The sequence below is a fragment of the Saccopteryx leptura genome, chromosome 1, assembly GCF_036850995.1.
Source record: "Saccopteryx leptura isolate mSacLep1 chromosome 1, mSacLep1_pri_phased_curated, whole genome shotgun sequence".
NCBI classification, from domain to species: domain Eukaryota; kingdom Metazoa; phylum Chordata; class Mammalia; order Chiroptera; family Emballonuridae; genus Saccopteryx; species Saccopteryx leptura.
Genome location: NC_089503.1, coordinates 237,740,487 through 237,766,081, shown reverse-complemented (window position 1 = coordinate 237,766,081; position 25,595 = coordinate 237,740,487). Strand labels below are relative to the sequence as shown.

The 25,595-nt window shown below is 34.1% G+C and overlaps 1 protein-coding gene across 3 annotated transcripts in view; it reads left to right on the top strand.

The window, feature by feature from the left end:
• Nucleotides 1–25,237, top strand: part of FBXO8 (F-box protein 8) — a 42,344-nt gene extending 17,107 nt beyond the window's left edge. For all 3 annotated transcript variants that reach the window (XM_066387907.1, XM_066387908.1, XM_066387909.1), the window contains 5 exons: nt 1,277–1,613; nt 4,051–4,177; nt 20,055–20,173; nt 22,812–23,008; nt 24,603–25,237. In XM_066387907.1, coding sequence (XP_066244004.1) covers nt 1,285–1,613; nt 4,051–4,177; nt 20,055–20,173; nt 22,812–23,008; nt 24,603–24,790 — 960 coding nt within the window. In that variant the 5' untranslated portion in view covers nt 1,277–1,284 and the 3' untranslated portion in view covers nt 24,791–25,237. The remainder of the gene's footprint in view (nt 1–1,276; nt 1,614–4,050; nt 4,178–20,054; nt 20,174–22,811; nt 23,009–24,602) is intronic.
• Nucleotides 25,238–25,595: the final 358 nt, after the last annotated feature.

Genomic DNA, 25,595 nt, shown 5'->3' with positions numbered 1-25,595 from the left:
TGGTCAGACTGTATTTTTATTGTTGAGTTTTAAAAGTTCTTTGTATATTTTGAATTCTAGTCTTTTAACAGATAATCGTTCCTAATAATTTTCAAAATTTCTGGTCACCCGTGGATTTTGTTTCTTGGACTTGCTTTTGTTAGTCCTTATTGTAAACAGCTAATTAAAACAAAACCATATTTTAATTTCAGGTTATGCTATGAAATTTAGTTTAATGGTTTTATGCAAAAGTGAACTTTTCCCCCAAACTTTTGAAATAAACACACATATTAGTAGCCAACTTGGGTTTATAAAACAAGAATATTTTGTTTGGAAAAGGTATCATGAAGTTAATTATACTAGTTAAAAGCTCGTTCTGATTTCATTTTTCTCATTGAATTTATTTACCTAGGAAGAGTTACTTATTTTAAAGCCAAGATCAAATAGGATGTCTAGGCCATTAGTTTTCTCTATATTTCTATACGATGAAGTCCGGTATTCATAACTGGGAAATGGGGAGCTGCTCTGGTTGGAGGACATTCGGGTGGAGGTGGGGGTGGAGGAGGCTGGAGCACACTCTTGTCTGCCTTTTCCTGGTTATCTCTGAGAAATCCATAGAGCTATATGGAGGAGAAATGGAAAATTAGTCTAAATTATGATTTTTACGTAAAGCAACAACAAAACCAAATAGTCATTATTGAGCTATTTATCATGGAGTTCTAGGTGTCTAATTTATAAGGTTTCTGAATTAGACTTCGGGGCCTATGTTACATTTTATTACAGTCTACAACATAAATGTAGACTGGCAAGAATTAAACTAAAAGCCTGTTTCACAGCTGTTAGGCATCTGGGAGTTTGGTTAAAAGGGGCTAGCTTAGCTTAGCCTGGGTTGTGATAAAAAACAGGGTCTAGAGGCCTTTTAACTCAAGTCTTGTGCTCTGATCACAGCTCTAGTTAATACTGGCCCATAAGTCCACATAATTATAATTTGTAAGAGTCTTTAGGACACCAGTAACTTTTAAATCTCACCACATGAAAAATTATTATGTCACCTGTGGACTTTAAAAATACTTAGCAAACTGGGATAAAGGTGATAAACCAAGTATTTCTGAAACTTTCTCTTTCCAAGTTTTCTACATATGATATACCAGCTATTCTTTGTAATATATTACTCCTTAATATGCTTTAATGAGGAATGTTAATTCTGATAAATGAATGTTTCACGTCAGAGTTGTTGCACCACTGGGAAAGGCAGGTTCCTTTTTTACTGTAACCTTACATTTTGGCTTTCTCCCAGGCTTGCAGATGGGTCAGGGGCTGTGGAGAGTGGCCAGAAACCAGCAGCTACAGCAGGAAGGCTATAGTGAACAAGGCTACCTCAGCAGAGAGCAGAGCAGGAGGATGGCTGCCAGCAGCATTTCTAACACCAGTCATCGTAAACAAGTCCAGGGAGGCATTGATATATATCATCTCTTGAAGGCAAGGAAATCTAAAGAACAGGAAGGATTCATTAATTTGGAAATGTTGCCTCCCGAGCTAAGCTTTACCATCTTGTCCTACCTGAACGCCACTGATCTCTGCTTAGCTTCATGTGTTTGGCAGGACCTCGCTAATGATGAACTTCTGTGGCAAGGGTAAGTTCAGTCCACCATGTTCAATTCAGATATTTCTAAGCACAATCAACTGTTCTTTTTATATGAGGTATATATGTATTATGAAATATTCCTTTCAACTGGGGCTTTGATTTTTGAGTTGTTCTTTATTAAAACCTAGAAATACAAAGATACACTTATCACAGTCAAATTGATATTGGAAAAGAAAGGCAGTATAAAAAAATAATGAGTTACAGTTAGAAGAGAGGTTACCAATCAAGATGCCTCAGTTGATTATAAATAAAAACTTGTCAGTTTATTCTAAAAATATAAGCTGTTAAGTGAGAATTTATATCTAAAACTTAAGCATGTTCAGAACTCTGGTATAGTTTGTTCTGCCCTTATAAGGACTAGGTATACTTAAAAATCTCTAAATATTCTTCAAATTGTACTGTTTTCATTGGTTACAGATGGAAGGTGTGTGTATTTGTTTACTCATTTATATTTTTTTAATCATGTGCTTGTTAGAATAAACTTCAACTGATGAATATTTCATCAACTTTTAAATTTTTTCTAACTATCATGTAATCAATGAAGTAGGCAAATATTAGAAAGCAAGGAGATAATCTATTTGCTAAACTGAATATAGATTAAATAAATTTTAGCAGCTATTCTACCAGTGTAAATTTGAGCTATAACTCTAAGAATGTTTGGTGGGATAGACTCTACTTTATGGAAACTAAATTAATCATTAAATAGCACATATACTTGAGTTGTGAAAATGTTACCAAGCATAGGAGAATCATTGGTTTTCTAGCATTTTTACCAAAGTTTATTTAATTTTATTATTTTAAAAAGGGACTTTTTGAGTACTTAGTAATGTTAGGAGGCTCTGTTGCTTAGTAATAAAAGTCACAAGCTATAGGACTAGAATAAAGAGGCTGCTAAAATATTGATAATTTTCTAAACAAGTTACCAAACTTACTGTTTTAAAATCAATTATTTGGTAAAAATGATACAAAGATATAAATTAACTATTAAGCAAATTATATTAAATTAGATATTTTACCCACTATCTTCAAATTATTGATGTTAATAGGCTGAGACAGTAGCTTTTTCTTGTTTTCTTTCTGAACTTTTTTGTTTTTCTGTACATTGTACATGTATGAAAAGAAGGAAGTTTGAGCCAAAATCAGTAATGAATGTGAGAAAGTGAAAGTGTTTAGCTCTACAAGTAGGTGTTTTGTTGTTGTTGATTTTTTAATTCAATTTATTGGGGTGACATTGGTTAATAAAAATATCTAGGTTTCAGGTACACAATTCTATAATACATCATCTGTATGTTGTAATGAGGTGTTTTTGAACACACAAAAATCAGATTATTTTGAGACAGAGTCATTAAAAAGTGTATCAAAATATAATTTTGGTATTCATGTCTCTGGAGTAATGCTATGCTCTGTGGAGTAATTTTATGATCTCTGGTATATAGCCAGAATTTCTGGCATTGTAATAAGATAAAACTTTAACTTTCAAACAATAAGTAGCTAATGGCTCTGTACAGTGTTGGAAGCAACTATTCCAGTCTGCAGAAATAGTGTGTTTTGAAATATGAGCTGTTAGCATTTTGGGTTTTATTGAATTTTTAAACAGTCATGTATCACCATGATAGTAAAGAGCCAGTGTTTTGAAGCATTATCTTAAAAATAGCTTTGCTTAATGTCACAGCTTTTGATGTATATATTAAAGTTATAGCATTAAACTTTCAGTGTATAGTTTGCCTGTTGTTAATATATACTGCTCACAAACATTAGGGGATATTTCAAAATGAATATGAAGCTACAAAATATCCCCTAATGTTTGTGAGCAGTATATATTAGCAAAGTTGTCCTCCTGCCCAGCAATATCGCCCCTCCATTCAGTTTTATTTCATTTATTCACACGAGAGCACACATTTTACTTAATCCTGTGTAGTTTCTTGGTTAAGATCACAAGCTCTGGAATAAGACTCCTTGGATTCAAATCCTGCCTCTACTCCAACTTACTGTGCAACCTTGGGCAACTTTTTTTTTTTATCATGTGTGTGTTTCCTTACCTGTAGCACCAATATCATAGGATTGTTATAAAAATTAAGCAGATTATATTGTAAAGATTAAACATTGCTTCACTTAATGTCTGGCATCAGTATGCCCTTGGTAAATGTTAACTATCATTGTTATTATTAGTTTATATTTAGCTTCAGATAGCACTTATGAATATTATTAATCTTTGTAACTCATATTTATTAAGTGCCATCAAAATTGCTAAATTAAAGGCATTTGTCTATCATACTCTATTAAACAAATTTTAAAAGTATATTAAACATTTTAAACTTTAGAGCTATAAAAGCTAATTTTATACCATTTCATGTTACTATTTTATCATGTTTATACATGAAACATTAAATATAGTAATGTTTCTTATCTGATTTTATCTTTTATAGGTTGTGTAAATCCACTTGGGGTCACTGTTCCATATATAATAAGAACCCTCCTATAGGATTTTCTTTTAGAAAATTATATATGCAGCTGGATGAAGGCAGCCTCACCTTTAATGCCAATCCAGATGAGGTAAGTGAAGAACTTGAATATTTGTAACAGTTGAACTTTATTACTTTCTTGCTACAACTGTCCAATATAATCAACTTGCAAGTAAAATAATAAGTCACTGTGCATGCCTTCTCAGTCACTGCAAAGTCCAGTATTTGTGCTACTGCTATTTTTAACTTATCATGTCATGTTCTAATCTCTACCTGCTTACTTTGTGTGGCAACTTTCATGACACATACAGTCCTCTTTTGGACCTGGTTGAGATATTACCATGTTATAAGTGGAGAGCATAAACTATGTTCATCAGATTTTATCTGCAGCATTTTCTTCTTGCTTTGTTTATATTTAATGATGATGCCACTACTTTTATCAAAGATAATCACTAAAGACTTTGTGCTAGTCTGCAACACATCAAAATGTTGTCTTTAAATAATGCCTTTCACAATCTGATTCCATGTTGACATGGAAACTGCTTTTAGATTCTGTTATAAAATTGCATAATTTTATATTCATTATTTAATTTTTATAAAGATAATTCTGTAACTGACTTCCCTCCTTCTTATTTTAATATATCTTGGAAAGGTTTAAATGATCAGATAGATGTTTAACTATCTCCTAGATTTATTTTTAGAAATCTAATAGAAATTATTTAACACTCAGAACTGCCATTTCTGGATGTATTATTTTCTGTGGAAAAAATTCAATTGGCAGTTATTTTAATTTACTTATTTTCAAAACCAAACATTTTCATTTGTTGTGGAGGTATTAAAGGCTATTTAAGTCATTCAGTCAAATATTTGTAAGATATCTTAATCTCTGCTATGTTATAATTAGAGAAATGTTTCTCCTATGCAAAATATTTAAATATTAATACTGATTTTATAAATATGCATATAATACAAATGACACCATACTTTTTAAGTTAAATTGATTTTTACTCATTATATATGATGTCTTTCTTTGTTAATTTTTGTACACAAATGAAAAATAAAATATAACACCACTACCAAAGTTTGCTGATACATACACATTATAAGTTAAGTCTTAGCCCCACAAATTAACAAAATATATATAATTAAGCCTAGAATAAATATTTAAATTAAGATATTCTTTTCTTTCATGACTGTTTAAAGAGTTTTTACTTTGAGTGAAAGAAAACTGATACTTTGTATGAAAATAAAATGATTTATAAGTTAAAGTTCAAATTATACATTTGAAACCAGCATGATAATTGATTTTTAGAAATTAATCATTCTTTAGAAGGCAAATGTGTAGATAAATTATCATAAATTTAGGTTTTGCAACTTGTCACTTTATTGCAAGTGTTTCCTGATGCCTTTATCATAAAATACGCTTATTTTTACATTGTTTTTTATTAAACTCAAGTTCTTTCTATCTAAATATATAGTAACAGTAAGCATGTTGCCTTTTTGAACTTGTGCTATGACATACATGCTCTGTATAAGATATACTAACTACACTTAATGTTTTTGAAGAATGGCATGCTTTCAAAGACTTCATAATTCTTATTTATTAGAATTAGGCATTATGTGTTGCTGACTAAAACAGTTCATGTGATGAACTTTATAATGAAATATATATTTTGTATCAGTCTCTTGAGTTAACTGAATGATGATTACTGGAGAAGAACTGAAGCAGAATAATACAGTGTTGTACTCTAGACATGTAAGAATCAGGAAGGGCAGGTGTTACAAGCCTGTCTTATACCCAGTTATTAGGGCATACTGCTTCTGTCATAAATTATGCTAGTATTGAGTAAAACTGTCATCTTCAATTCATATAATTTGCAAATGTTAAATTGTAAGGAAAATGTAACTTGGTAAGTACTGAGTTGTAGATTTACAAAAGTCAGAACAGTTGGATTTCACTGCTAATATTGATTATGGTAAATTGTGATTCCTTGTGAAAGGAGTACCAATTTTTTAAACAAATTATAAAGCCATTCTTTTTATGCAAAGATGAAAATATAGATATCCTCAGATACTAGAATGTGATGGATATTTTTATATATCTAAATTAGAAAAGCTAGATGTCAAAATATGTTTCCATCTTTGTGGTTACATGTGCCATAGTATGCAGTTCTTATTACACCTCCTCTAGAACTTTTGGAGGGAGGCAGAGAAAAGAAGTAAAATTAAAGTCCTCTTTTTATCTGACAAAATTTTTTTTATTTTTGAGTCAAATGTTTGCTAAGAGAGGAGATTGAAGTTATAAATAAGATTTTTAGATCTTCAGAATTACTTATCCATCCTATCTCCCATTGTTCCTGAGAGTTGGCTGTACTTTATTTTTCTTCACTCCCTGGCCTGATATAAAGATATCCTAGACCAGTCCAAAGGATTGAATTCCCTGTTCTGAAAGGGGCACATAGTACTGCTAAGAGACAGAGAGTTGTACCATTCAAAGTGACCTGTAATTCCAGAATTAAAATTCTGTGCTTTTTTGAATATTAGTAAGTTAACTGGTGTTGCCTAATAGCAAAGTAGAATTCTGCCTTTACAAGAATGTACTTAGGGTAAATAGGCAAAGAAAGATATTGAAATACACTTATAGGTACAGAGAAATGAGAGGAAACATATATTTTAATGACTATATTTCATACTTTCTTCCATTGACTAATATAAATAATATCAATTTAGTTGTTTATCCAAGTCAAGCCTTCAAAATTGAAATCATATAATTGAAAGAGATAGCCAAATAAATGTTTTTCTGTAGAACTTCTCTGTGTGAGTCATACTTTAGCCAGGGCCTAGAATGACTCTTGCCATGTTTTTTAGTGCTAGAAATTAGGAAGTACTTTATGAAGGTTTTTTTTTCTCTCTCCTCACTGGAGCACTGTCATCAGATGTGTTATTTTGGTTTGACTTAAGCCTAAGAAGTAAATTATTAGTTTTGATGATATGTTTAAATGTAAGTGGTGTTTATTGTAAATACCTGAGATAAGATATATATAATTGTTCGGTATTGTAAAAAAAAAAAAAAAAAAAAAAGGCTATTTTTCCATAATTTCTAGTTCTCTACTTAACATTTTGATAGCAAGCATCATTAAAATATTATCAAAATAAGGATACTTACAGCCACAGGGAGCAAGATTCTCCAAAGGACATCGTTCATATCACGGATATTGGTAACCAAACTCCACAACAACTGCTGGCAGTGGCTCATGGGGTGGGGGAGAAGATCTGCACAGTTTGTGGTACGATTTATCGAGCACGCTGTTGTTATATGCATGCCTTGTGATCTCAGCTGTATGTAAAGTCTTGATTTCCTGCATGAGCTTGTGTACTCTGTGGCAGGTGACCACATTTGAGTCAAGGAATGTGCTGAAAACCATCTGTTTACATTAGGCTGTATTTCTTATGCATGTACAAATTACGTGTGTTGATTTTATTCCCCTAGCAGTATTATAATAAAGTAATTTTACTTATCATCCAGTAAGCTATAGTCTTTGTACTCTATGTAGTATTGAACATTTTTTACCTAATTATTTTTAAATTTAGATTATGAAAAATTGAGAGTGAACATGTTTTTCTTAATGTTCTGTAAAGATGGTTTTTAAACTTTATTATAGGTTTAGTTTTGTTTATGTAAATTTATTTTTAAGTTTTTAAACATAATATCCTCATTGTGGTCAGGTAAAGGTTATTTTAAACTATACACACATTTTTCCTGTGCTCATACAAAAAGACCCACATGCATACAGTTCTATGCATTTTGTTAGATTGATCTGGGATAGAATCTTTAATGAGAAATATTTTCAATTTGACCTGTGCATGTGTTTTAGACAGAAATGCATAAGGAAATTATTTTCAAGATAACATTCTTTTGGCCCTGGCCAGTTGGCCCAGTAGTAGAGTGTCAGCCTGGTGTGTGGAAATCCTGGCTTTGATTCCCAGCCAGGGCACACAGGAGAAGCGCCCATTTGCTTTTTCACCCTTCCCCCTCTCCTCTCGCTGTGTCTCTCTCTTCCCCTCCCGCAGCCAGGGCTCCATTGGAGCAAAGTTGGCCCAGGTGCTGAGAATGGCTCCATGGCCTCCACCTCAGGTGCTAGAATGGCTCTGATTGCAACGGAGCAACAGCCCAGATGGGCAGAGCCTCTCTCTCTAGTGGGCTTGCCGAGTAGATCCCGGTCAGGTGCATGCGGGAGTCTGTCTCTCTGTCTCCCTGCTTCTCACTTCAGAAAAATACAAAAAATAAAAAAGATAGTATATTCTTTTTGTTGTTGAACTGGCTAAAATATAAACAGGAAGTTTGTAGAAGTTCTCCATTATAGAAAGGAACATAGAAATTTATGTTCAGTTCTTATGAATACTATCTCAGACATTAAATCTTACTGATTTTTTTTTTGCTGCAACATAGAGCAGCAAAATGTGCACTACCATTACTTTATAGCATAGCAACAGTGATGAAAATTAACTTCTATTTTTATTGCTAGGACTAGAAAACCATGATTGGGCTCATCAGAATTTACAGATAGGCATTTCCCAAATGTATTGTTTGGCAGTACGATGAAGGTATACTTCAAGCAATGCCTGATAACATAAAGAAAGAAAGGTCAACTAAAATTCCTAAATTCTAAGCTCATGTTAGAAACTAAAATATATCTAGGAATAATCTGTCCTCAGTGCCCTTCTCTGTGCTGCTGCCCTCAGCCAGTAGCACACTCATGATCTGCTACCTGCAGTACACACTCTTCCCTGTATGTATTGGCGTGAAGGAGCAGAAAATCTGACTAATAATGGCTGAAGTCATATACATTTGTTACTATCAGTGACACCCAGAGGTGGTATCCCAGAGTTATTTCAGTGATGTTATGAGTTACCTCCTCATGGGCCTCATTGTATTGACTTTTGTCCTTTCTTAGTAACCAGATGGCTACCCCTGCTCAAATATCTCATTCTCAGGTGAAAGGACCCTCAACACAAAGAAGACAAAGAAACTCTCTCTTTGAATTTCTTATGCTTATTAAAGAGGAAAAAGTGTTTTTCAGGAGTTTTCAGTATACTTGTGCTCATTTCTTATGAATAGAACTGAATTAGATGAACACCCCTAGAGCAGCAGAATAGAAAGGATTACATGATTGACTAAACTGAACATGATTTAGTAACTGTAAATGAGATGCTAGAAGCAATGAAAAGAGCAGAATGGTCTTTGTGCAGGCATCCAAGCATCTGCAACACTTTTTTTACTAGTGAGCCACTTGGAATGTTTGTAGTTCAGCTTCCCATATTTCTGGGCTCTGCTGGTCTAGAGGCCTAAATACCCAAAGGGGGAAATATTGGTACCAGAGGCACAAAAATTTAAATTGGTTGCTGAGACTACCTTCTTGTTCTACTAGGTCCTTCTGCCACTGACCAAACAGGCCAAAATCAAATCAACCAAACAAACAAAAGACTATGAGGGTAGGAAATAATTCTATGATTGAGGTGAGTAAGTCTAATTACCAGAAGAGAAGAGTTACTGGCACGCAGTAGGGAAGAACACAAGATGGAACTCGGGAGATGTTTTAGAGTTCCTTTTAAGACCGCTCTGTCCAATGGTAAAAGTAACTTCTAAAACAATTACAGTGGCCCTATATGGGCAGCAGTTTAAAGCCCATCCCTTAGACTCCTCACTGTAGACCAGCTGAAAGACTTGTTCCAGTCCCAGCCTCAAGAGTTGAATAGGCAGGGTGAGGCAAAAGTAGGTTTACAGTTGTGAGTACATGAAACACAGTTTTATTATTACTTATTAATTAATGTATTATTTTCCATGGGAATAACTATAAACCTACTTTTTCTAAGCTAATCATTTGATTCTTTACCTCTTAGCTTCTATGACATCCATTTAATCCAGATCTGACCTGTGAGATTGGAGAAGATTATATTTAGGTTTTAAAAAGAAACATGGAGAAGTAGAACTGTGTATGTGAGAGTGTGAGAGTGTGTTTGTACAAATATACATGCACACTGCTAGACACTGGTGAATGGGGATATAATAACAGGACTCCAGCAGCCACAAGGGTGTTAACAACATACTGAGAATAGCACATTGGAAAGAAAGAATTGGGTCCATGATGCCATGTGTGAGCCTAGCAACCTGGAACATGTTAGTTTGGAACTTCTTGTTATGCAAGGTAATAAATTCTTTTAATTTTTTGAATTGAGGTGCCTGTTTTTGCGGTCAAAAACATCCTAATGCTGCATAATCATCACCTTCACCACTGGTATTGCTATTAACCAAACTTACAGGAGTTTGGTGTGTAATCCCAAACACATTTCTATAAAAATAAGCATTGCTGTTTTTCATTAGTGAATTAATTTATCCCCAGATTTGCTGATGATAATTTAATTAGAGCAAAAGGAGCTAGTTGACAAAGAAAGGAGTCCCTCACCAAATACAGTTTTTCCTCTATAAGAATTGTTCTTTACCCAGAAGTGCTAAAATGCTGAAGTTCACTGGCAAAGTCCCTTTGCCCAGAACAGCAATAGAGTCAAAGTGCAAAACTATGCCTCTCAGACATTAAATATTATCCTCTAAATAGATAAGTTAATACCTTCAACCTGGTTACAACTAGTCAAGTCATACTAAACTGGAGACCATTTACTTTTTCAAGGGCAACATGATGGGTATATGGGTATATATGTGTGTATCTCTTTTTAATCTGACCCAGCATGTGTTGATTTTATGGTTAAGAAGGCAACTTTATCCTGTGTCTATTAGGGTAAAGCTTTAATATTTGTTTTAAATTTAACTTTATTTTGCACTGTACCCTGACCATACAACATCACGGCTACCTTCTCTCCCCCTTTCTTGTTTCCAAGAGTCATTCTAGCATGTGGTGTAGAATCAGTCCACCCAAGGATGTTTTAGACGCACCCTTTTAGAAGCTTCAAAGAGAATCAAATTTCCCACGTTGGTTTCTAGCCTTAGTCTAATTGAAAAAGAGATTCAGGCCAAGAGTATTCCATAATTTATTCTTCCGTCAAACCACCTGATGGATTTTGCTTGTTTTCCTTAGTATCCTATAGGAGATACGCTATTTGTTATCTCATTTAGTGTGAACTGTCTGGGATGAAAGTAAACTGAAAGTAGTGGACAGTGTATTAATCTAGGACTTTGCATTAGAGGAAAGAATAAAATTAGAATATTTTACTAGAATATTTTTTAGTAAATACACACATAACTATAAATTTTAAAGTGTGAAATGCTAAAATGAGCAATTTTTTGCTTTGTTTGAGTCTTGTTACCAATTTAGATAAATGTGCCTAGACACTTGGCCATAACAATATTGCCAATAATTAATATTTTAAGTATATTTCAAAGAAAAATTGATTTGCCTTTTATTTCCTTTCTATCCTACCTGACCACCTTGACACTTCTGAGATAGTCTTTCTTATCACATGTGACCAGTTTCCATGAACCTTGACATCACTTTCTAGATTTAACTTCTCAGTTTCAGTGTCCAAGGTATTGTTTCTCCTATATCTTTCCTGCATTTAGCAATTGCTGCCAGCAATGTCACAGTAGATGCCACTCCAAAATATAAGTGCTGTATTAGAAATTAAAAGATAATATTTTCTCAATCTTGGATGTCACCAATTATATAGCATCCATCAATTTAATTGTAGCTTTTGAAATGTGGGAGTACAAATAAAACACTACATTAAGCGCACTTTTTAACCAGCTAATTGTAGTGTCCATCTATATGTAAGATTATATAATTTTCCTCTATGATATTATAAAGTTTAGAGATCCCTTCTTTATAATCAAAGTCTTAAGATCTTTTTGAACCAATTTTGGCCATTAGCAGTTAACTACATCAGCAAAATGACATGTTGTTTTTTATTATATGGACTGATGACTCCAAACTTTGAGAGTTTGTAATTTGAGGCATTTCATAGCATACTGGAGTTTTGGCCTCACTTACAGGTTTTGGTTGGTGTTATTTTTATTTTTCCCCCTTAGTTGAATTATATTAATCCTGAAAAGTTTACAGCTTCTCTTCAAAGTCAGCTGGAATCTTTGTACAGATAAACTCAAACATTCATTCAACAAATATTTATTAAGTATCTCTCCATTAGTAGTTAAATGACTTTAACCTTGGGAAAATTATTTAAACTCCCTGTGCTTCAGTTTCATCTCTGTAAAATGGGAAAATAACAGTTCCTATATCATTGTGGTATTTTAAAGATTAAATTAAATAATATATGTTTAGTGCTTCTAAGAGCGTAGTACTTCTAAGTGCTCACCAAAATTCAGCTTTAAGTTTATAATAAATAGAGATACAACTACAATTTAACACTACCAGAGGCAGGCACTATTCTAGGCTGTGGGTTTTTTCCTCTTTTGGAATTTGGATTCTAGTATATAAACATTTGATACCTAATGGTGATCCTTCATGAAGTATGTATGATCACAACATCTCCCAGCTTTATGCTGATATTCTGCTTTTCATTTTATTTCCTGCTCATGCAATGAGCAATTTTTTGTATATACAGTAATTTTTTGTTCAGTGGTGCTACTTAGTTTAGTCTTCTTGAGGACATTCGAAGCAGTAATTCTGGGTCCAAGGTAATGTTTGAATTAAACATGTGTCTTGGTTGAAATGGTGGTGGGCTGGACAGATACTTTAACTACATGAGTATACACATGGGCTGGCAGTGAAACCAGCACTTAAATCCCAAGTTGCTTCTCTGCTTTTCTATTATTAAGACTTAGGGTTTTATAATGCTATTTTAAAATTGTTTAAGAGCTGTTAAAAATATGTTTATGAACATACATCTGAGAATCTGGGTAATATGATAAAACTTTAAGTAGAGTTGTTTAAATCAAAACACACACACACATTGTAAATAAAATTTGGGGGTATGATTTTTTTTTAATTCACTAATGTTGGTGTCCAAATGTGTCCCTTTCTTATTAGTTTGAATTGTTATTAATCATACCTCAACCTAATAGAGTTTTATCTCCATATTTTGATTAAAATGTTTTTTCTAATTATCAGACATATTTGAGATAGAAGGGACTTTTTCAAGAAAAGCTACCAGCAACTTTAACAATAATAATACAATAATGATTGCTATATCTAATTATTAGGAAGTACTTTCATATTCATCATCTTATTGCTCTATCCCAGGCATGCGTGTGACTCTTCTGGGGACTATTTGAACTCACAGATGTGGCTCTTTTTCTGTTTGAGGCTAGTAGAACTAATTATTATCATCTAAAACCTTAGATATCACGGTTCATTTTATTTTGTCTAATGTCATTGCTTTCTCTCCTATGAAAAAGAATTGGAAATATTTGTCCACCTCTCTTCCATTTTCTCTGGACTGCATTAGAGGGAATTTGTCATTTTTTTCTTAGTTTTATTTGAACTATCTCTCCTTTATATGAGATTTTCTGTTGGCTTCTTTTGGCTACAAATAAGGTGTATATGTGACTGTCCTCAGCAATTCCTGACCATTGTGCACTTTAATGTATTGAAGAGTCATTCATAAATTGTTTTTGGAAGCTGAAATTCTTGTCAATACAAAAAAGGTACATGAATAAACTGATTTCATTCCGTATTCCACACTCAAAACTGAACAGTATGACTCTTCATTATCAAGATAAAATGTAATGTTCTGACCAATTTCAGTAACTATCAGAGGGAATTGGCAACAGGATATTGGCACCCTCTCTTCTCCTCACAGCTGTCATTTCCCCCACGTAAGCATGGACAGTGTGTGCTCTCTGTTCTTCCTAGGGAAGACACAAAACTGAAATCTGTAGCTCACATTTCCAACTAACATCAAAACTGTCTTTACATTTATTTTCCAAATTTCATGCCTCCTTTCTTCTGAGTTATAATCACACAAAGCCTTGCAGTGAATAGCCTAATTATGTGTACCTCAATAACAGGAAACATTACTCTTGTAATAAAACTATCTTTCTACATAGGACAACTTTAAAAACCTGTTTTTACTGTCATGTTTGAATCTAGTGACTGGATTGGGACTAACAATTATTATAGGTATGAGTAGCTTAAATAACCATGAATAAAAGCATTGTGTCTCATTTCTGAAATATGTGCTGAGGTCAGTGTTACACACAGGAGAGGGGCATGTGGCATGAAAAATTGCAGAGGGAGAAAACAATGCAAAGGTTAGTGGATAGAATGAAATGGGATGGCAAAGTAGATACCTAGACTTAAACTTGCACATTTTGTAAGTTTATGTATTTATTTTACTTTAGCTAAAAAGCAAGGTGTTGATATTTATTTGCAAAATACATATACCTAGGTAAATTCTACCTATTCAAGTTCATGTGGGTTTTTTTCCCTTAATAGAGCACATGTTAATATGATTAAATAGGGAGAATTAAGAACTGCTGGACTGAATAAAAATTAATAGATTTAGCACTTTTCTTAGCAATTCTGAAAACACTATTAAGAAGAATTAATATCAGCAGTCATCTTAATCTTTGAGGCTGTTATTTTCAAACAAGACAGTGGGATACTTCTATTTGACTTGTAGAGGGCTGTCCTCTGATGTGCTAATTTTTAAGAAATAATTAAGAAAAGTATTCATAACATATTGTATCATCTATTGTAATTTTTATATCATTACTTTTGATGTGAAAATGTTACATTTTAATTTTTCATTTCTGTGGTTACAATGTATACTTGAGTATTAATAGTATTGTAGTGAAAGAAAAATTAGAAACAAGATTAAAGTATTTTGTTTTATGAATATTAATTGTTAAGCTTTTAGGATTTGTTATTTTTAAAGTCTTCATTAAAAAATAATTAAATAGGCTGTCCAGTTTGCTTTCTATTATATAATGCTGTAAGGACAGGTTTATTGCCTGAAAAGTAGTAGTCACAGTACTAGATTTTTACAGTATATTCAAAGGCAGAGTTGAACAAAACTAGCTAAACCAAAATTTTCACTAGAAGTATTTCCTTAGCTGTTCTTTAGGAAAACAAATTAAGGGTAGTACCTAGTATGCTACAGTTTTGTTTCATTAGTGATTTCCTTTATTGACCAATTGCTACACAGTGTTTCAGCGAAGTGCTTGTGCCAATAGCCAGTACTTTTTTTAATTAAGACTTTATTTTTTTAAGTAGTTTTTAGTTCACAGAAAAAGTTAGTACTTTTTGTTTAGCATTGCACGTCTAGTGTTCTAGAATTCACTCTACTCCCAAATATATATTTTCTGGTTCTGAACATATCTGTAGTAGACTTTGCTTTTGAAGCACATTGTGGATGATAGTGGTTTGATTTTTAAAAATACACTTTATTAAAACATGAGAGAAAATAAGAGTATGTAATAGAAAAAAACAAAGTAGTTATATCTTAAAATATGCATTATTATGGGGAAAGAGCCATTCTCTCAGTAATTAGTAAGTGGAGAGATGTGTTATAAAGATGACTAATCTCCAACACATCTTTTCTTCATTCTAAATTCTTAATAGTGGTTTTAGCGATTTGTTTGTGTTTTCCTGAATTACTTGTTTTTGCCACCTAGAAAAATTACGTGAACACAGTTCACCTCTTTTTTGATTGTGTAAGTCTTGGTGCTACATTTGCATAACAGATTTTGGTGGGAGACTGCTTTTCAAAATTTCTTGATTTATTTTTTCTCAAATCACTGAAAGCATCTTTTAAAGAAAAGCTTAACATCAGATGGGATGAATTGATTCTTCCTGGGTTCTCATTGCTTCCTGGCTCTCCTTTTGTTTATTCCTCAAGGATTTCTTGTTTTACCCTGCACCATTTTTGATAGAAATCTTTACCATTTTGTTCCAGGATCCTAATTGGCTCTTTTCCAACTCTCTTCAGATGGTTTGTCCTCCTGAAGAAGGAAATTAACATACATTCTGCTTTCTACTTTTATAACTTTTTTAATACTCTTTTCTCTGGACCAGTTAGAAAGCACAATGAGCCTGACCTGTGGTGGCGCAGTGGATAAAACGTCAGTCTGGAATGCTGAAGTCGCCAGTTCGAAACCCTAGGCCTGCCTGGTCAAGGCACATATGGGAGTTGATGCTTCCTGCTCCTCCCCCCCCTTCTCTCTCTCTCTCCCTCCCTTTCTCTCTAAATATGAGTAAATCTAAAAGAAAAAGAAAGCACAATGAACTCACCTGTATTCATTCTTCTCCCCTGCTTCCCTTTTCTCTACCTTTCTGCTCCCATTGTCTCTTTCTCCTGCACTTCAGTTTTTTTCTTTCCATTGATTGTCTTTCTTTTGTTTTGCCCTCTTAATTTTGCCATGGTTTTCCTCCTTGGTACTTATACATATTTTAAGTGAGTGGGCTGTGCTGTTTCCTTACCACGTGTTTCTTCCTTAGCTTTCTTTCTTCCTTAACTCATTTTCTTTCTTTTTCTTTCTTTCTCTCCCTCTCTCCTCCCTTCTTTCCTCCCTCCCTCCCTTCCTTTCTTCCTTGTTTCCTTCCTTCCTTGTTTCCTTACCATGTGTTTCTTTCTTTCAGAAGCATAGACTCGTAGTTGCAGAACTTTTAGTTGTTCATTGATTGCTTTCTCATATGTGCCTTGACTGGTGGGCTCTAGTTAACCCAGTGACCCTTTGTTCAAGCCAGCGACCTTTGGGCTCAAGCCAGCTGACCCTACACTCAAGCTGGCTACCCCGCTCTCCAGCTGGTGAGCCCATGCTTAGGCTGGCAACCTCAGGGTTTCAAACCTGGGTCTTCGGCATCCCAGGCCTACATTCTATTCACTGTGCTACTGCCTGGCCAGGCCCTTCCTTAGCTTTCTAATTGGACTTAAAAGTCCCCATTACTCTTTAGAAAGAGACCTCTTGGAAGTCACTACTTTCAGTTTTCTCAATCACCAAATTCAATGCCCTCTTTTTCCATTTTTGTCTCCATGAGCTGTCTAAAACATAAAGGAAACTAGTCATGTGCTGTGCCAGGCACTTTCATATCCTCACAGTAGCCTTTTAATTTTTACTGATTAGGAATCCGAGGCTCAAAAAGGTTGGGAAAATTGTTTATAGTAACATAATCATTTAGTGGCAGAGCCATAATTTGGTCCCTCTTATGAAGATTATGCTCCTTTAACTCTGCTATGTAATTGCACTGTGTACTTTTCTTTTAATTTCAGAGGCTCTTAGCCTGTGGTGCATTATTCTCTTCCTGTCCTTTTCATTATCTACTCCCTTACTTATTCTTCTTGTTTAAGATCCTTAATCTGTACCTTCAACCCTCATTTTTTTTCTTTATATCTTATTGCCAGCTTGTCTACAGTGCCTTTCTAGTTGTGTCTACCAACATTTCTAAGACCAAATGCATCAATGCTTCCTTTAAATCAGTGTCTTCTGTAACATGTGGGCTTTTTATTATCAGTCATTTCTCTCTACTCTAAACTGATAACATTTATCTTTTACTTTTGATTGTCCTTTGGCTTGGAAGTATGTGAGGTTGTTTTTTTTTTTTCCTTTTTCCCACATTTCAGAGTAGATATCCTTTGCATTTCTTTGCTTTTCCACATGTTCAAACCTGAACAAGTTAGGTTAGTTATTAAAGTCTCAGACATGGAATCAATAAAAAAGAAAATGACCAACAGAATATTTTTATGATATTTATGTGAGGCAAATACCAATGTTAATTTATAGCAAATGAGCACCAAATGATATTAAAATGTTATATATTACCTACTTAGAGATTTATATGTTATTTAATGAATCATATTAGTGGTTTTTATCTTATATAATTGTTAAAAAGTAGATTAGAATTAGCTTTACATGTCTTAAATATTGATTTACAAGTAGGTATGAATAAAGAACCTATTAAATAATATTTGCCACTTCTTTGTCTTTGAAACACTTGGGTTAAAATTAAGCACTTCTTATATATTGTTATTCTTTTAAATGCAGGAAGTTTATTAAAAACCTGACATTTTTTGCTGAGTGGATCAATTAAATATACAGTCAACTCTCGATTATTCAAACTAATGGAGGAAAGGATGGAACAAGCATTCCTATTTCTGTAGTTCCTGCCCCCTCAGACAATTGCTGAAAGCCTCATTCCAAACAAATTCTTTGGCTTTCTGTCTTGATCACGTTGCCTTCCCTAGCCTTGTATCCATGATGTAGTCTGAAATATGGCTTACAATTGAGTTGACAAGAAAGTTTCATGATAATCATATTTTGTTCTTCGTGCACATTTTTTAAATCAGTGCTTTAGGATTGCTTTTGTACCATTAAAGTTATCATTAGGATGTTATCTGATGGCTCATATAATTAGTTTTATATAAAAAACAACCCTTATCTTTGAATTACAATTTAAGAATTATTATAACCTTTCAAATGCATTATCTATTTGTACCAAATTACTTAAAAATTGTTTAATATAAAAATGCTATGAGTTTTAAGAGTCTTTTGTAAAAATCTTAAAGCTTTTTGAATTCTTAATGTGTCTAATATTTCTGAGTGCTATGTAAGTATTTATAAAGGGAAGAAATGCTGAAGGAATTTATGTGTGAAAACAATGTGTTGGGTGTATATAATACGTCATTTTCTCTACCAATTAGCTGCATACAATGTGCTATTCTCCAGACATAAGCATTCCTGGTAATGCATGTATCTGGATAACTGTGAGTTGAAATAAACGCACCTGCCTTTTATTTCAATAACTGCACATTCAAATCCACATTAAGGCAATTATTTGAATGTGACCTCCTTAAACATGAGAGAACATTGGTTTTAGTGTTTGATTTTTTTGTTGTTGATGTATTGTTGTTGATGATTTAATTCTAAAGCAGGTGCAAACTTATGAGTAACGCTTCTCTGGAAAACTTTGCATGCAGAGAAAAGGAAATTCAAAGATAAATCCTATAAAAAGCATAAATTGTTTTGTTTTATGTTTTGCCTCAGTGTGTTAGAGCTAAATTCTTGTAGAATATAGCAATGCTTAAAGCCAAAGTATGTATAACCCATAAACTGACCTGGAATTGTGCCCTCTTGGCTTTAAGTTAAATAATTATTTTTGTTTTCCAAATAAAGTTGTTAGTTTTTCATTTGGACAATCTTTTTTTCCTCAAGAGTCAATTTTCCTGAAAAGTATATTAGAATGTGTATCTGAACTTTAAGAAATAGTGTTTTGTTGTTGTTAGATAGCGGAATTGTTTGTGATAAGGCTTATTTTGAAATCCATATAGTAGTTTCTCCCAACCCTCTTCAACATCCTTCCTAATTTAGGCTATATCTCTATATAGTTAGTTTTAACTGACATGAGCCAGAAAGTTGAATTAAGATTTCTTTATGAGGCCCTGGCCGGTTGGCTCAGCGGTAGAGTGTCGGCCTGGCGTGCGGGGGACCCAGGTTCGATTCCCGGCCAGGGCACATAGGAGAAGCGCCCATTTGCTTCTCCAACCCCCCCCCCCCTTCCTCTCTGTCTCTCTCTTCTCCTCCCGCAGCCAAGGCTCCATTGGAGCAGAGATGGCCCGGGCGCTGGGGATGGCTCCTTGGCCTCTGCCCCAGGCGCTAGAGTGGCTCTGGTTGAGGCAGAGCGACGCCCCAGAGGGGCAGAGCATCGCCCCCTGGTGGGCAGAGCGTCGCCCCTGGTGGGCGTGCCGGGTGGATCCCGGTCGGGAGCATGCGGGAGTCTGTCTGACTGTCTCTCCCCGTTTCCAGCTTCAGAAAAATACAAAAAAAAAAGAAAAAGATTTCTTTATGAGTCTTAACTTTGAATTTCCTACTTTTCATTGCATGTAAAACTATCAGCCACAAATAATAGTTTCAGTTCAAGTTCTAGCTTGTATTTTGCATGTTAAAGCTATAAAAAGTCTATTAATGCTAGAAAGAATTTATAGCTATTGTTCTGCTATTGCCTAATTGTTAAATTTATAAATAAAGACTGGTTTTATTTATGAGGTTTGTCTTTCTGCCTTAGGGAGTGAACTACTTTATGTCCAAGGGTATCCTAGACGATTCACCAAAGGAAATAGCAAAATTTATCTTCTGTACAAGAACACTAAATTGGAAAAAACTGAGAATTTATCTTGATGAAAGGTAAAAAAAAGTTAGTTTTCATCAGAAATAAGTTCATTAATGCTTTTTATGAGTTGTTTTACTTTAAAAACTATACTTCATAGCAGTTATCCAGTTGCAAAATTGAGTAAAGACAGGAAAAAGATTCCTGTATTTTACAAGTCATTTCTTTGCAAGCTTTAACTTGCCAATAAGGAAAGTAAAAGTAAAAAAAAAAAAACACAAAAAATAAAAACCCTCCCCCCTCCCGCATACACACACACACAAAATGGAAGCCCAACATTTTTGTAATAGCTAACCAAAACCAAGTAGTTTTGAAAAAAACACAGTCCTTTTCCTTAATAATTAGCCATAAAAATCTAAGAGTTTGGGTAACTAAAAGTTCTGAATTCTGGAATTGCCCATATAAAAATCAAATAGACAAATTGTAATCATAAACTCACAAATCCTAGTGATGTGAAATGTGTATATTTTCATATTGATACTACACAAAAGTGTCATGTACAACTTTGAAAATCCTAAAAATGTGTCATTTAAGAGTATGTTTTGCACTGTTAGAAATGATGCCTACTAGCTTTTCTGACTAGATAGTCATTCATTTGTACTCTTTAATTATGGTTATCAATGGATATAAAAAATACTGGGATAACAATTTGATGTGACTACCATTTTTAAAATTATGGATCTCATACTAACCTAAGTGAATGGCTCAAAAATGTGGTTGCCTTTTTATTGTACTTTTCAATCTTTTTATTTCTCATGATTTTTCAATAGCAATCTGCATTTATTATATTCTGGAAACTGCTAGAGAGGAGGGTTATGCAGTTGATTAAAACATAATCCCCAGCCTGACCGTGGTGGCACAGTGGATAGAGCGTTGATCTGGGATGCGGAGGTCCCAGGATTGAAACCCTGAGGTAGCTGGCTTGAGCACAGGCCCACCAGCTTGAGCGGGGGGGTTGCTGGCTTGAGCATGAGGTCATAGACATGACCCCGTGGTCTCTGGCCTGAGGTGACTGGTTTGAAGGCCAAGGTCACTGGCTTGAACAAGGGATCACTGGCTTGGCTGGAGTCCCCTACACCAGGTTAAGGCATGTATGAGAAAGCAATCAATGAACAACAAAAGTGCCACAGCTACCAAATTGATCTCATTTCTCCCCCTTCCTGTTTGCCTATCTGTCTGTCTGTCTTTCTGTCTTTCTCTCAGTAAAAAAACATATTCCATCTTTGAGTTTACAGTCCAGCATACTGATCATTGAAATCTTTTACATAAAGATGATGATTTTAACTCTTCTAATATTTAAATGTGAAATACCTACAGATCAGCTTCTCTCTAAAGAACCTGATCGTTTCTGTAAATATTTTAGGGTTTACCGACCGTGTGATCTCTGTCACAGCTACTTATAACTCTGCCATTGGTGTCATGAGAGCAGACATAGGCAGTACACAAACAAATGAGTGTAGCTGTATTCTAATAAACCTTTATTTACAAAAACAGGCAGTGTCTCTATTTGGTCCACTAACTATGGTATGCCTATCCCTGCCCTAAGCAACTGGTAGATATTAAAGATTATGTTCATATAATCATGATTTAGTTCGGTAAGGATTAATGTATTTATTTAAAAATTGCCCATTAGAATGCTATTGATAAAAAATCACATGCACACACAAATATATACACAAATATTTATATAATTGTAAATAATCTACATGTTTATCATTAGAATTGTTACATTCATAAGATTGGGTAATGTGGAGCCATTAAAAAGAAAGAGATCTGTATGCAAAGACATTAAAAGCTGTTCACAATATACTCTGTTAAATAAGCAAAAGAAAATTCTGGAACACTACATAGTACATGTAGATTTTTTTTTTTGTATTTTTCTGAAGCTGGAAACGGGGAGAGACAGTCAGACAGACTCCCGCATGCGCTCGACCAGGATCCACCCGGCACGCCCACCAGGGGCAACGCTCTGCCCACCAGGGGGCGATGCTCTGCCCCTCCAGGGCATCGCTCTGTTGCGACCAGAGCCACTCTAGCGCCTGGGGCAAAGGCCAAGGAGCCATCCCCAGCGCCCGGGCCATCTTTGCTCCAATGGAGCCTCGGCTGCGGGAGAGGAAGAGAGAGACAGAGAGGAAGGAGAGGGGGAGGGGCGGAGAAGCAGATGGGCGCTTCTCCTGTGTGCCCTGGCCGGGAATCGAACCCAGGACTTCTGCACGCCAGGCCGACGCTCTACCACTGAGCCAACCGGCCAGGGCCCATGTAGATATTTTTTATTGTGTGCATAAATAATTGTTACCTCTGGTGATGTGGATTGGAATGGAAGCTGAAGACTTTACTTTCATAATTTAAACAAAGAATTATGTTGCTCACATGGAGTTAGCCAGGAAGATACTTGAAAAGTACCCTATTTAATATTAAAAACTTTATTTTTCATTTTATGATTAGAAGTATAGTTTTACCTTGTTTTGTTATTCTATTAATGAAATATTTTTAATCATTTAATTTCTTAAATAATCGCACTCAAATATTTTTATTTTAGGAATTATATATACTTTACTGGATTAGCTGATCTGGTGCTTGATAAAGTGCTTTTATCCAAAAGTGATGATTAATAGAGAAGTTAACTAAAGCTGTATCTTTTTCTTTTCCTATTAGGAGAGATGTCTTGGATGACCTTGTAACACTGCATAATTTTAGAAATCAGTTCTTGCCCAATGCACTGAGAGAATTTTTCCGTCACATCCATGCCCCTGAAGAGCGTGGGGAATATCTTGAAACTCTTATAACGAAGTTCTCACATAGATTCTGTGCTTGTAACCCTGATTTAATGAGAGAACTTGGCCTTAGTCCTGGTAAGAATATATATAGTGAACTCCTTCCTCCTGTCACTCCCACCTCCAAGTAAAACAGCAGTTTAAGAGACGTTTTTCTCACTGTAAAGAAAAATTACAAATATCTGTTTTACTGCTTGTAGCAGTGACTACTTTAGTTCACCATAGCTATCATTTATATATAGTAAATATACTGTTTTGGAGGAAAGTTGGATTTAGCAATAAATTTTTTTAAATTCTTTGAGTATTGGTAGTTTTACAAATCTAATTAAAAACTTGAGGAGTTATTTTTAAAGCTTTCATAATCCACATATTATATAGATAACACCTAGAACTGTGTTTATAATACAATTAGTGTTCAGTGTGTGTGTGTGTGTGTGTGTGTGTGTGTGTGTAGCTGGAGTCACATTTTTTTATGGGATATAACTTTACATATCTCTTCATATCAAAAGTGTTATTGTGCTTACCTTACTAAGCAGAGATTACAAAATATTTAGCTATCATATGAAATTAGTTGAACATACTTTTACAAGATATAATGCTTAGTTAGCTTTAGTAAGACTGTAGGATTCTGAAATACAGCACCATACTTGTGGCAAGTAGTAGTAGCAGATAGGATGAAGTTTGTTGCTATTTTAATAGGAAACATAAACTATTGCCTAAATCTATATATAAAGAAGAAAATTTTTTTGTTGTCTAGTTCTCAGCTTTAGTAATCTTTTTCTTAAAGATTTACTTTTCAGATTAATATGTAAATTCCATAGACCTTTAAAATACATATCTGACATAATATTGTAATAATCTTATGAGCTGTTTATATTTTTAATTTTCTAGTACCAACTTAATACATTTTCTTGTCATTAAAGATACTTTCAAGTTAAATCAAACTTTTGTAAAACTATATATAAATAAATATGTGACTTCTTTTTAATAGGAAGATAAATATACTGACAGTACAAATATAATTTTATGTGTCGGTGGTTGGGGGAGCTAGAGGGATTGAGTGAGAAAAGAAAAAAACTCATGGACATGGAGAACAGTGTGGTGACTGTGGGGGTCAGTGGGGGCGGTGGAGGAGGATGGAGGGGCATCAGTGGTGCTGGACCGCAACTTGACTGGGGGTGGTGAACACAGTACGGTGAACAGATGATGTGTTGTAGGATTGTGCACCTGAAGCCTGTATAATTTTATTAACCAGTGTCAACTGACTAAATTCAATTTAAATATATATATATGTATATATAATGGGGAGTTAAATGGGAATATCACATTGTAAAACAAGATTAAAATAGAGCCAATTATGAAATTTTAAAATTTAGAGTTTTAAATTCTCACTCACTATAAACTCTTGAACTATTGTAAAATTCTTTTTAATTGAAGAAAGTGCTGAGTTGGTATTCGGTTAGGATAATCAACCATCCCTGTTTGCCCAAAACTGGGTATTTTCCCAGGACATGGGACTTCCAATGCTAAAATTGAGAAAGGCCCAGGCAAACTGGGATGATTTAGTAATCTTATAGGTAGAATCTAATCTTGAGCTCTTGAAATTATGAACACTTTTGCATTATATAATGCCTTTGGAACCACATTTTGAAATATCTCTTTTTCCTTCCAGATGCTGTCTATGTACTGTGCTACTCTTTGATTCTACTTTCCATTGACCTCACTAGCCCTCATGTGAAGAATAAAATGTCAAAACGAGAATTTATTCGAAATACCCGTCGTGCTGCTCAGAATATTAGCGAAGATTTTGTAGGGCACCTTTATGACAACATCTACCTGATTGGCCACGTGGCTGCATGAAAGCACCATTGCTAAGACTTGAACGTTTAAGTTCAAACTAAAAGCTACCCAAGGACTTAGTTAGCAAATATGGGGTTACATTAGTGCTGGTCCTTGGAGCCTCGGTATACAATCAAGCTTGAGTGTACAACCTTGTTTTCTTTTACTAATTTCTTTTTTAGTAATTTTCTTGAGGAACTAAAGAATTTTGAAGAATTTTTTTTAATTTTGCTTATCATGTTTTGCACAAAAGCAGAGCCATTGTCGGACACAGCTGTTTAAGAATGTTAAACTGACACTATACTCTAAAAGATGGAATATTTGTGCATTAGATTTGCCTGAAAAGCTATTCATTTCCATTCTTTTTTAAAATACCATGTAATATGTACATATTTAACTAAAGAGATTTATAATCATAATTATTTTATTGTAAAGATTTTAACTAAAGGCTTTCCTTTTTCTCTCAAACTGAGTTTTGAAATTTATTTGATTCTGATCTGAGGTTATTAGTTTTCATAAAAGTTGAGTCTTACTTTAATAGCAATTTATACCAGCTCTTTCCTTTGAACCTTGAGAAGAGTATTGTTAAAATGCAAAATAGGCAGTTATTTTTATAATATAAATTTATTATTTGACTTTTAATTTTAAAAACTTCTAGGTTAGTCAAGTTACAGTCTCTTTTAAACCATTTAGGATAGCAAAATATATTAAAATCTAAGATTTACATGTATAAAAACAATATATTATTAGAACTTATGTTTTAAATATTTAGTCAAACTTTCCTACTTTCCTAATGTTGATAATTTCTGTTCAGAAATCAGTTGAG